Source organism: Gadus chalcogrammus, chromosome 9, assembly GCF_026213295.1.
Source record: "Gadus chalcogrammus isolate NIFS_2021 chromosome 9, NIFS_Gcha_1.0, whole genome shotgun sequence".
Taxonomy (NCBI): Eukaryota; Metazoa; Chordata; class Actinopteri; order Gadiformes; family Gadidae; genus Gadus; species Gadus chalcogrammus.
The window spans coordinates 13,637,223-13,651,175 of NC_079420.1; the positions used below are offsets into that span (position 1 = coordinate 13,637,223).

A 13,953-nucleotide genomic window follows, 5' to 3' on the forward strand; every position below is an offset into this window, starting at 1 on the left:
CAGTTTGAATAAACAGCAACAAACAACAGCAGGGAATTAAGGTGGAGGCGGTGGTGGTGGTGGTGGTGGTGGTGGTGGCGGTGGTGGTGGCGGTGGTGGTGGCGGTGGTGGCGGTGGTGGCGGTGGCGAGGGGGATGCTCAATCCAATCATAGATAAGCCACCCTGGAGAGTATCAACCAATGAGAAACCAGTGTGCTAATGCTTTTTGACTAAACCTGTATTGGACAAGAGGCCAATTAAGATAATTATGGTGAGAGGACGTAGCCCTCTTGTATTGAAGTACAGGGAGACCCTTACTCCCCTTGGCCCAGTGAGGAGGGGGCTGGGTCATGGGTAGAGCAGGGGATAAAGGGAGGGTGAGGAAGGAGGCAGAATGTAGGTCAGAGTTGCTGTGGGCCTGTGGCTTCGGGTCAGCAGCCAGTACACAGCCTTTAAAACCCACATCCTGCCAGCAAGGGACGCATGACCCTCACATGCAAAACAATGACGCTAATAATTTGAATGAGGGACCTGTCTGGCTTACAAATTGAGGCCCATTTGCCTATCAGGCCATATGGTCCCATGGGTTGATCAAAACCAAGCAGAGGCCAGGTTTAGGGGACAAAATCTGCAGGATTTGTAAACATGAGAATAGATGCACACAAAGCGAGAGTATGCACACACACGCGCACACACATCGTCCACCCACTCTTTTTTTGAGGGTTTAGTACTAAGTATACATCCAAGATTACACACACACTGACACACACACACACACACACACACGCAGACACACACACACACAGCGGCGTTTGTGTGCCTCCCCGCTGCTCTAACAGAGGCTGTTCCCCCCGATTTGTCAGCAGTGGCGGGATAGAAGATGGCTCCCTGTTCATCCCCCCAGGAAAGCCTGGGATCTCTCGCTGAACACAGGTCATCCCGCTGTAGAGCAGGATTACCATTTCAATGACAGTGTTCGCAGGGGGCCCCTGATGGCTTATGTTTGTCCAGGACCCCGCCCCAGCCCTTCCCCTCAGTGTCCTTTTCAGGACAATAATAACGTTTAGTCATATTTGTTATAACTATCTTAAGATCCAGACAGCAAGAATCAAATCAGTTGCTCTGACAAAAATCTGGTATCTATTGCTGTTGCGGGCCTGTAATATGCCTGTCTAATTATTTCATTCGGACAGTATGAAATGTTTGGATGGCTTTCCTGCCTGTCTACCTACCTTATTGAGTAGTAGATGGACCGGAGTGCTCCTCAAGGCTTTTACAGATCTATTGCTAAAGCTAGCATGCTGAGCACGTCTTTTGGGGGAGTGGCTTTTGAGGGACGACTGAAGCAATGGGTCGGATTTTTTCAGTTGGATACTTTCAAAATCTAGCTAACTTTGGCTTGTTCCTACAAATAGCATACACGATCTTTATGTACGTACAGGATCAGAGAGAGAGAGAGGGAGAGGGAGAGGGAGAGGGAGAGGGAGAGGGAGAGAGAGAGAGAGAGAGAGAGAGAGGGAGAGAGTAATGGCTATACACAGAATCAAACCAGCTGTACATACTTTTGTTATTTGTGAAACCTAATGAATTAGATTGGTACGCTTGTGAAAGTCTAACATTATAAAAAGCCATGGTGATATAAAGTAGTCCTCCTGCTGTTATGCTAGCACAAGGTTTATGGATACAAGACATAAATACAACAGCGAGCTAAAGAACTACTGAGTAACCACCCCGTCAATATATTACCCAGGCAAAGATCTACAGATAGACAAACTGCCACACGGACAGATCTGTGAGAGAGAGAGGGCAGTGCCTCAGACCGACACGGTGAGAGACACCGAGAGCCGAGCGAAAAGGAAGATGGACAGGCCGGACCCACAGAGTTTATAAGCTGTTCATATTTTTAATTGAGATCAGCGCATGTTCAATTTGATGCATTGCAGTTAAATGGCTAATCCCTGTCGTAGATAAGGGCTGTGGTGACGGCCAGAGTTCATACCGGAGGACGGGCACGTTACCCAACCACCTGCTCCATCTCACAGACCGAGTTGATGCAGTCTATGGGCTATCAAGGTCATGTTCAAATTCAAGTTTATTTATAAAGCGCCGTCATAAATAAACCAGATATGTACCAAAGTGCTACACAGATTATTTTACAGTAAAAGTACCCACACAGACAAAACACATGCAGTGAAGATTAGGGACATAAAATAGAGGATAAATAAAGTGGAAACACTAATATGAAAAACAACGTATTAAGTGAATACAGGTTTGTTTTTAGTCTATTTAAAGAAAACGTCACGTGACTCAATATCTGATTTTAAATCAGAGATATCAGATTGTTGAATAGGTTGGTGCAGCAACAGAGAAAGCCCTGTATCTGGCGATTCACAGTTGGGACCTAGGGAAGGCTAGTCGGCCTTGTCTGAGGACATGAGGGTTCTAGTGGTGTGTTACGGTGTGAAGGGCTCCCATATATAGGCAGGAGCAGGAACAGTACCATGCTGGGCTTTAAAGGTAAGGAGTAGGATTTTTAACCGATACAACGATTAGGGTGATTTGTTCTCTCCTTTTACTTCTGTCTTTAGCTCTTTTTAGTTAATAGCTTTGCTGCTGTGGTTTGGAACAAGATGCTGTCTGGAAATAGATGTCTGAAAAATACCAAAGTAAAGGGAACCGCAGTAGTCGAGTCTGGATGACCAAATGGCATGGAAGATTATTTGAAGGTTCGGAGGATATAGGAAGTGTCTAATTTCCGCAATGCCCTTTAGTTGAAAGAAGCTGGATTTCCCTGCTAAATGAATCAGCTTGATCAAAATTGACGTGGAATAAATATGGAATCTTGATATTTAATCCACGTCGAATAAATATCAAGGCTAGCAGATGGCTGGGGGCTGATGGGTATATTTTAATTTTAGCTGAAGGAAATGTTGTGCCAGACAGGATTTTATTTCTGCCACGCAGTTTAACCATTTACCTCTGCATTAGTGCAGTATTTTAACGGGAGGTAGATTTGAGAATCATCCGCATGGTAATGAAACCAGCCATTGTGGTTCTGGATAATCTGCCCTAGTGGTAGCATGTATCATGAGAAAAGAGTGGGTCTCAGGGTAGAGCCTTGGGGGATTCCTGACGTGACTGGACAATGAGCGGCCTATGGACACTGAGAAGCACCTCTAGCTGATGCTGGAGCAGAACCAATCCGGGGCTGACCAAGAAATGACCACCTCCTCTCTCATACAGCCAATCAAAATGTTAGATACTATTTCTACCATCTGCATCCTGGAGGAAATAATAGCTGCTGAAACGCACAGTAGATGCCAGGAAACGGCATGCAGCTCCATGCCGGCCTACAAAGCCTACCACACTGTGCACAGCACTAAGTACATACTTTTGGATGTGTGGGGGGTGTAATTGGTGGGGTGGGGAGCGCTCTCGGGACACGACTGTGCCCTTGGATTCACATCCAAGAGCAGTTTACAAATCTGTTTGCACAGATTTACACATCACGTTTCTCTCTCTGCCACGTAAACCCCAGAGGGATACGTTGTAATGACTCAGGGATGAGGCAGGTGGTTGAAACGGCCAGATGTGCTACTTTTATGTAACTACGACAAAGCCCCAAATCTCTTTGTGAGTACCACTCAGGAGATTGAAATATTCTTGTTAGCCTATATTTCTTGTCTCTACTTTTTCATGCATTCAGCAGGAGCAATTTACAATGAATCATTTTTTGTTTATGCGTGACAATAACATGCAGGTAGGGGGTAAGGCTTCTTGTTCGTGGATGAATACAGGTAGACTGCGATCATTGGAAATCTGTAAATTCATAGTATTACAAATTGCATCTGCTCAACTTTATTTGAAAAGAATAAGACTTCTCGAAATGAATAATGAATGTTCAATGAATTAAAGCTGCCACTGAAGGTCTTAAATAATAAAGGGTATCATATAAATACATACTGGCAATATCGTTCAAGGCATATTTTTAAGACACTCCACAAATCCCAACCATTTTGCTTGGAGCCTTACAAAAAGCACTCCCTTTGCTGATGTGATAATGGATACGAGAGCCTGTAACCACTAACTTGGCCAGTACTTCCTTCCCCAGCCTTGGTAGGAGTCATGGGGGGTACAATATGGATATACCTCCCTCTTATTGTGAGACTTTCTCAAACATCATGGAGTTTTAGAGACACAGCACATCTTTTTCTGAAACACCTTATTGTTATTTTTTCTATGGTGCAGTGCGTTTGTGAGCAGCTGCTACTTTTGATTGCGTTGATTTGGAGTCTTTTTGACCGCCATACAAGTTGGAATATTCAATACGTTCGTCATCAACTGAAGAGAGGATGTTACACAATCAACAAAAATGACGAGAGGCTGATTTTGGCAGTGTAGGGATAATCGTTTATCCAGACGTTAAAGCAATCGCAAGAGCTTAACCCTCGAAACCTTTAAAACGGTTTAAACGGCACACTTGTGCATGCGGCCCTGCCGTACTCTGCCGTGGTGTTCTGGACGTGTCCTGTGTGACCCGGACCATAATAGAGGGATTACACTTCACTCGGTGCCATGTTGCCTAGGGTGGTACTGAGGAGAGCCCTACAGGAGGCCACAGCAACGGGGGTAGCCCTGTCTGGATAGGGGAAGCTACAGACATTATAAATCTGTAATGCAAACACACACACACACCAAATTACAAGAATAACTGATGGAAAGCCCTTTCTTCTAATATTTTCTAATTAATGACAGAGAGGCATAAATATCCAAATGGCAATGTGTGTGTGTGTGTAAGAGAGTTTGTTTGTATTGGTTTATGTGAAACGATTCGTTTTTACTGAAAACAACTTAATTTGTTAATGTGTGGGCGTGTGTGTGCATGTGTGTGACCATGTGTCTTCACAGTCTCCCCATGGGCTCATAGGAGGGAGAGGGCTTGTCTACTATAATCTGCATTGCGACAGCTGTGGACATTCAGCATGCATCCGTCATCTCTGAATGACTCCACCCTTTTTCGTTTTTTAGGGTAATTTAAGCCTGCATGTGCATATTAACACTCTGTATCCCTGCAAGGCCCTAACCTTTTTTTATTCATACGTCTCATACATCTTAAGTCACACTGTCGTCTTCCAACGCCAGATATCACCATACGTGCCACCCTTGCCCCCTTCCAAGAGACAAGTCACGTCAAGGACACAGTGGTGGAATGTGAGCAGTAAAAGAGCCCATTGCATACTAATGCGGCAATAACGCATTGAGAAATTTGTAATGGCTCCTGCAATATGCAGTATTCAGTTCATATTAAGAACCTCATAGAAAAAATAAAATCAGGAAAGTGCTTGAATCAGGAAGAGGAGGGCCCTCAGCCCTCGGCAGCCACTGCCTGTGTATCCATGTTTGTTCAATCACGGAGCCCGACGCCCCGGCCTGCAGTAAGATGCTGACGCCGGGCTGATGGCATGAATAATGCAGCCCTCCCTCAAGCATGGCCAGCCCACCTCTCCTGACCCTTCAATGGGACAGAAATACACCAGGAATGACAGGAGGAAAACTACATCAATCACAACTGTCTTAGGACGGATGGATACCCTGGACCCTGATGAGAGGCACGCGTGTGCAGGCGTGATTCAGTGTGTGTGTGTGTGTGACTGAGTGTGTGAGACTGAGTGTGTGAGACTGAGTGTGTGAGACTGAGTGTGTGTGACTGTGTATAAGTGTGTGTGTGTATGTATGTATGTATGTATGTATGTATGTATGTATGTATGTATGTATGTATGTATGTATGTATGTATGTATGTATGTATGTATGTATGTATGTGTGTGTGTGTGTGTGTGTGTGTATGTGTGTGTGTGTGTGTGTGTGTGTGTGTGTGTGTGTGTTTCACGTACGCAGGCCCTCAAACTCCAAAAATTGGATACGGTAGCCACCAGAGACAAATCAAGGTGAAACCAAAATAAACCAAAAAGCTCTTTAACAACCCCTTCCATATTCCATGCGTTGCTTTGTGTTTTTTCCCCACTCCATCCACAGCCAGTGGCTGGTCTAAAACCCATCGCTCCATGTGTAATGCTACTGTTAGGTCAGGTTCTGGGGTCAATGGGTTTCAGTACTGGAAAAGTCACTTTTAATTGGTCCAACCAATCTACTGTTATTTTATACTTTCTCTACACCCAGTCTGGACTGATCTCCATTGTCTAAAGTTGTTTATTTTAACCTAACATTTCTTTTAGATTATTGTCGGAGAATCCTGACAATAATCTGGGAGCCAGCACTTCTGGTGTATTATTATAATTACACATATTGATATATTATATGCAAAATGTCCTCTATTGCTGAAACAGACACAATACATTGCCTAGATATAATGGATTCCCTATCAAGCTGTGCATAATATGAGGTATTTGTGTTGTGATTCAATGACTGGTGACAAGACACTGAGGGGCCTACATGAACAGAAACAGGTTTGTTTGAATAGCAGAAGTAGTAGCATGCTGCCATGAGTATTGTTGCATTGAAGCAGACACCAGACTAGCAGGACTACCAAACGGCCCGCTCCGGCAGGGTTATAAATAGAGCCCCGACTCCTTCATATTCACGGACGAGTCGCTTGAGCTCATCAATCTAACACGGCACCATAAGTCATCATTCACTCAGCAACTATGGATCGTCGTGTGTTATTTTGTTTAATTTACATTTAAGATATTTTAGTTTCTCGGCAAGCTTTGTGGAGATGCAAATGTATCAGTTGGATTTGGAAGGGTCAAGCTCTGCTGATGTCCAGCCCAGACATAAAGCGGGAGCAAGGAATTGCGCTGCAGAATGGGCCATTTCTCACGCTATCGGTGAGTGATTGGCCATGTCTGGGCACAATTCTCTGTATGTATGAAAATGCACCGGCCGGAACCAAGACCTGTGGAGGAGTTACACCTTGCTTCCTGTTTTGGGTGGGGTCTCTCGGGACCCTATAAAAAGGCTTGTGAGCGGCCGGGGTTGGAGATGCCTAATCACCCATATTCTGTGTTACCAGACAGTCGTGGCTGGACCCCCAGGGGAGTGATGGAACTGGAGAGCACGCTTCAGCGACAGGTTGATTTTGATTGCATTGAATCAACTGTGAGCCTCAGGCTGCCGACAGAAGAGCCATCCGAAGTGTCCGTCTTCCTCTGAATAGGTTCCCAAAGTGTTCACCCAGACTTAAAATAAAGCTAAATTCACCTTGAAATTAAACGAGGACATTGCTTCCCCCCATACGCATTGTTACGACTCAGGGATGAATTTTGTGGTCGAACTGCATGATGTGTTACTTTTCTGTTACTACGACAAAGCCCCATCTCTCTGTGATAACCACTCATGAAATTGAGATCAACTAGTTTCATTCAGCAGAAGCATCCTACAGTGAATCATTTGTATTTTTTAAGATGCATGATATTAACGTGCAAGCAGGGTTTAGGCCTCTTGCTAGTGGATGCATACGGGAAGACTGTGAACATCATAGTCATATAGTCATAGAATCATAGGCTTACAGATTGCATCTGCTCGAAAAAAATGGAACACTTCTCACAATGAATAATGAATGATTCATGAATAAAAGCTGCCAGTGAACGTCTTTAATAATAAAGCATATCATATAAATACACACGGGCGATATCGTTTATAGAATATTTTTTAAGACACTCCACAAATCACAAACCCTTTTGCTTGGAGCCTTATGAAAGCCATCATTCCTCACTTGATGTGACTATGGTTATTAGATATATGCTACACTTTCCCCCAGGATTTGAATACCAAGTCATACTTGCCATACAAAGAAATGTCAGTGTAACATTTCCAGTACATAAACATACACTTGTCTGATAACATAGTAATCTCAGATCCAGTCTACAATTTTATAGCAGAACCTCTGAGGGGACATGGCACAGAGCCTGGGTTGGAAACCGAAAATTTAAGGGGCAGAGTTTTACCTTGTTTTATTTACATTTACATTTAGGGCATTTAGCAGAGGCTTTTATCCAAAGCAACCTACAAACCATTCATACACGCATTCCCACACCGACAGCGGTGTCAACCACGCAGGGCCACAGGGTTGACCTAACCCTGACAGGAGTCAGGGTTAACCCCGACAGGAGTCAGGGTTAACCCCCGGTAAGGCGTCTTAGTCAGGGACACCTCGACACTATCGAACTAGCACCCTTACGGTTACAAATTCCACCCGCTCCACCTGAGCTAAGCAGACTCCCAAGACACATTTTGTTAGAGTTTTTCTACCGAAGATAGACGGATTTGCGCAAGAATATGAGTGTATTTCTACAGTGGTCAGTCTGCATGGTTTTTGATTTCAAACCATTACAGCCACTTTCTCTACTGTATACTAGTGATGGCTGAGTTTGTTTTCCCTGTTAGCAGCCAATCAGGCGCTCGCAGATCCCCGCTTCCAGCAACATGATTGGTCTAAACAAATGTGAAGGTAAAGACAAAGAAACGCCCCCTTCATCCAGATACAAGCCCTTCTGCCATCAGGCTTTAGATTAGTAGTCTAAAGTCTGATTTGTGAGACAGGATAACAGGTGATTAAGAAGCCAGCACTCACCAAGGCTTCATCAAGTCTCCCCCCTCCCTCCCTCTCTCTCTCTCCTTCTATATCTCTCCATCGTTGTCTCCGGACCCCAGCCCTAGGCAACCTTCTCCTCCGTCCACACCAATTAATAGCCCGGCAGGAGAGAGCGGGAGAAAGTCGTCCAAATGTCATCTCTGTCACCAGCATCCTTCTCATACCTTTCACTTTATTGCATTAACCATTAGTTAACTTCAAACATGTTAAGCAGATAAATAAATTAGCGAGAGTGAGAGCAAGAGAGAGAGAGAGATAGAGCGAGAGCGCAAGAGATCAAGAGATAGAGAGGGAGAGGGAGAGAGAGAGAGAGAGAGAGAGAGAGAGAGAGAGAATCGGAGGAAAGGGAAGAATTGTCAAGCAAGAGAGGACACCTAACAGAGAGCGAGATGGGGGGTGAGAGATCATGTGACCCGACCTGTGAGTGAAAACACACAAGGCACCGCAACACCTAAGACCATCACCACGCAGCTAAGAGCCTGGCTGAGCTGAGGGGGGTGCGGTGGGTGTGTGGATAAGAAAATCCAAAAGAGGCTGGTTCTGGCTAATCTTTAGCCGTCACCTTTGGAAAGGGTGAACGCGGCCAAACGTCTGCTCCACCTTTGGAGGAGCGAACAGCAGGGAGCTGCAAAGGACAGGAACGCAGCACTTATGCTTATACAGTGACGCGTTCATTTATTTTCGAGGTCAGTGTGACTGTCCCAATCACACAGGAGGGCCGGAGGTAAACCCTTGAAACTACTAGATTCACTGTGAGGTGGATGAGCTCAGGAGCATGTTTTGAAGACAACTCATCATGCAACACTCGGTGGGGGAGTAACGTGCTTTCCAGAGGGGGAGGAACGGAGAGGGAGACAAGCACCTTTCGCTCTCTCCTAAACCAGTTCTCTGTCTAATCTGCTCTCTAATCCGCCGCACAGAGGGAGGCCTCGTCAGTCCAGCATACATACGCAATATATACTTTTTAAAAACAGACATTGTGCATTAGACATCGTCATTCCGTCCACACGTGTGGCTCCCACAAGAAGATTTGTGGACAAGACGCGCCGTCATTATGGTCAGTCACTGAGACAATTAATGCTATTAATACTCTCAATAAAGATAGGCTACACTAAACCATACACATAAAAGCCTGGTTCAGGATCTCAGTTATAGGAATAACTGTGGGTGTATTTTTTGGGTTTGCGCATATCAGGGCTGTCCTTTACTTGTCATTATTGGTGTTTGAAACTATTGAAGGATCTATAACCTCATGGGACAAGGCTGCTGCCAGCCAAATCCTTCTGCTTGATGTAAATCAAACCGACCACTCTTTTACTTTAATTGAAGATGAGCAAGAGGGATTTCCAAAATAACTAAATGGCTCAACACATTTACGTACGCAAACGATTGCAGCCTAATACTTGCATGTTCACATAGTTCAAAGGGAAGCAGAACAAGGCTTTCTTGAAATCTAGACATTATAACAGCGCTGTCAGCTGTAGCTCGACCTCCAGGCTGAGCTCGTGAGAGAAGACTTGAAACTGTACACGCTTTGCAAACTTGTTATTTATGTTCTCCTTTTCTACCGTCGTTTTGGCTGTATTTATTTGTCCCAATGATGCATTGAATATAATGAATAAAAAACGATATACTGCTGTAGCTTAGCAGTTGCATGGGCTGGAGTTGTCAAAATAAGCGATTCCATATTCTAATCGCTTGACAGTCCTACTATCTATCTTTTCTCCCATTTTATTTGACCTTCTATATCTATAACTACAGAGATATTTATTTTATATATATATACATAGATATTTATATACACATAGATATATATATATGCTTTCTTTCACAGCGCACCGGCAGGAAAGTGTGGGTTTGAAAGTCTTACTTTGACAAACAAACTAAATAGTACCAAGGACAAGGAGGCGGGCAGCGGGGCGCAGCGGTGGGGGCGGGACTCACGTGTCTGCTGAAGAAGAGGTCCACCTCCTGCTGCGCCCGGCGCTGGCACTCGGGGTGCGTGGCCAGCAGGTAGCAGGCGAAGGAGATGGTGTTGCTGCTGGTCTCGTAGCCCGCCAGCAGGAAGATGAAGGCCTGGCCCACCACCTCGTCCTCCGTCAGCCACCTCTTCTTCTTCAGCCCCGGAGCCGGAGGCGCGGGAGCGGAGTCCGGTTGCGGGTCGCTGGGACCAGCGGCGTGGGAGACGGCGTCAAAGTCCTCCAGGGAGACGACCTCCTCCCCGCCGCCGCCCCGCGCGTCCAGCATCAGCTGCAGGAAGTCCCGGCGCCGCTGCAGACGCAGATAGTACATAGACGAACGATCAGGCTCCCGTGTATACGCACGCACGCACGCACGCACACACACACACACACACAGTAGTGGAACGGCACTGCTGTGCTTTACAATGCAAACAACACTGCGGTAAAACAGACAAACCTTTAATTCTGAAATACTAGAATTCATAAGTGAGCTTTGCATTATAATATGCCCAAACGGCACTTCTGACAAATAAAAATACATAACGGAAAAAATGACTCGGTAGGCTTGCATAAACGTGTATCTAAGAGTCTCCAAAGGCCGATAGAGAAGGAAAACATTGAACAATTGTTTAAAATTCTCTATATTCACAAGAGCAGAACCCCCCCCTGTGAATGCATTCCGCCGTCACTTTAAGGAGTGAGGAGCTGGGGGACGGAGCTCATGTTGAGCAGGCAGGGGCCGCACCTGTTCTGGGGGCAGGTCGTCTCTCTGCTTGATGATCCTCTGGATGGACTGTGTGAAGAAAGCGCTGACGGTGTCGCGGCGCTTGGGCAGCACGCGCCGCAGGAGAGTCAGGAGGAAGGGGAACATCACTGCCGGCGGAGCACAGCGACGTGTTAGCCTCTGCGTACCATCACACAGGCATCATTCACCGAGGCATTGTGACGAGCCCTGGCTGCGCTCTCCATTGTATTGTAGATCTTCTGTCCATGTCTATCAGCATTTTATGGAAATTATTGTGTATACATGCATATCATCATGTATTTATTCCTTACTATATTTTCATCCTCAGATTTGTACTTCGAATTTTTTTGTATTTTATTTTATTCCTATTAGTTTCCATCTTGAGAGAGTGACATACTATTCCCAAGGGGAATAGTCATGCACTTTGAACCCGAGTCTGAACGCAGGCTCTTGAACCAGAAAGAGAGGAGGGAACTGACTGGAAACCAGTATGATGGGTTTGAAGAAGGTGAAGCCAAAGAACTTCTGTCCGTTGTGGACGAAGGGGTCGTCGGGGTTACTCTGAGAGTCCAGCTGAGTGCCAAACGCCACGCTGGCGATCACGTCCATGGTGAAGCAGCCGGAACACCTGGCGCACGCACGCACGCACACACACACACACACACACACACACACACACACACACACACACACACACACACACACACACACACACACACACACACACACACACACACACACACACACACACACAAACATTGAGATGCATACAAACAAACACACACATACCACACATGGACACACACACGCACAGAAACACAAACTCACAAAAAAAACAATTTGCTCACCAATAAAGCGACCAAAGCAGCAATGCACAAACACATAATAACTTTGTTAATTTGAAAATAAACTGGCAATTCCAAAAAAAGTAGGATGTTGTTATGCATGACAACCAACGGCCACTTGGTTCATTCGTTGAGTATCGCAGCAAAGCCCATGAATAGTAAAACGCCCAGTGGGTCAAAGCGGCTTGGCTAAGTGTTTGTATTAACCTGTGAAAGTCAAAGGCCGCTCCAGATTCTGCGTGGGCGTCCAGGTTGTTCATCAGGACATCAGTGGCCGTGTTAATTAGAGGAACCATCTAGAAAGAGGAAAAATAAGCCAACTGGGTATAATGTCTCCTCTGTACAAATCGCAATGTCAAAGCACAGCTTCATGAATTAATCACGATACAACCCGGAAAGAAACTCAAATATTAGGTGCTCTACCTTATAAACAACCATTTTGTTCCATTCACTAGACCAGGGTTAGACAAACAGATGTGTTCTTCGCCTATATATGCACTTATTTGCTGAACATTAGCCATCTCTCTTAGAAGTTGGAGACAACAGATGAAGCCAAACCAAGAACCAAATCAATTAAAACGTCATTAGAGCCAGCCCCATTACGAATCTCATTAGCAGGGGGGGGGGGTTTCTGATGATGGATCAAACGTGACCTAATTAATTCATGTGTAACTTGATACAAAGCCTGGATAAAAGGCATGGTACACTCACCACAGTGAAAGGGTGGAGGGGGGAGGCAGAGAGCAAGGGAGAGAGTGTGTGGGGGGACATATCAGAGTTGCACCCACTCATCCAACACTAAGTACATGTTAGCCTAAATATATTTTGCAAAAAAAATGAAATAAGAAAGTGTGAGTCGACGGAAATATATGTGTGCATGTGTGTGTGTGTGTCAAATCTGGCATCTCTGCCTCACAGCGAATGATGGCATCTCACCCTGCTTCACAGCTCAGATTTTACTTGGCACTACACTACACTGGCCCGGCAATCGATACCCCCTGATTCAAAATGAGATCCTGCCAGGGCGGGCGAGGCGAGACCCTGGGATTCATTCAAAGAACTGAAGCACACAGAGAGAGAGAGTGAGAGAGAAGGCAAGAGAGAGAGAGAAAGAAGGCTAGAGAGAGAGAGAAAGAAGGCTAGAGAGAGAGAGAGAGAAGGCGAGAGAGTGAGAGATAAGGCGAGAGGGAGAGAGATGAGGGAGAGAGAAGGCGAGAGAGAAGGCGAGAGAGAGAGAGAGAGAGAGAGAGAGAGAGAGAGAGAGAGAGAGAGAGAGAGAGAGAGAGAGAGAGAGAGAGAGAGAGAGAGAGATCGGAGTGAAGGGGGAAAAGGTAAGGAGGAGAGAGGACACCTGGGAGAGAGTGAGATGGGGTGAGGGATTATGTGGCCCAGACTGCACCACACAGCTAAGAGCCTGTCTCGTCGGCAACCTCTCCTGGCAACCTTACACAAGGGTTTATGTCTGCTGTATTTGTTACCGTGTTGCCTGTAAGGTTATAGTGCAGATTTTTATTTGTCCTGTGTCCTTCTTTGTATGGATTGTATCATCAAGGCCTAATTTTAATGATTGTATGATTGTATTATTTTAAGTAGCTGCCCTGCACAGGGTATAAATACAGATGGAAATTAGCCTTTTTGGATAACTCTGGCCTCAGTAACGTAATCAATGTGCACTGTACCTGTCAAATAACGAAATAAATAGGGTGAGATGTGTGCTGTGGCCACACATACATCACAGGTTGTAAAACGCCGGGTTGCTGTTGGGACCCGACAAGCTTTAGCCCCTAATGTTTCCATGGCAACGTACCAA

At 45.5% G+C, this 13,953-nt stretch overlaps 1 protein-coding gene across 1 annotated transcript in view; it reads right to left on the reverse strand.

Moving 5' to 3' along the window:
- tbxas1 (thromboxane A synthase 1 (platelet)) overlaps nucleotides 1-13,953 on the reverse strand; it is a 57,952-nt gene that overhangs the window by 9,812 nt on the left and 34,187 nt on the right. The window contains exons 7-10 of the mRNA XM_056599391.1: nucleotides 12,351-12,439; nucleotides 11,778-11,926; nucleotides 11,299-11,426; nucleotides 10,537-10,863 (exon numbers count right to left, since the gene is read on the reverse strand). Of these exons, the coding sequence (XP_056455366.1) occupies nucleotides 10,537-10,863; nucleotides 11,299-11,426; nucleotides 11,778-11,926; nucleotides 12,351-12,439 (693 nt within the window). The remainder of the gene's footprint in view (nucleotides 1-10,536; nucleotides 10,864-11,298; nucleotides 11,427-11,777; nucleotides 11,927-12,350; nucleotides 12,440-13,953) is intronic.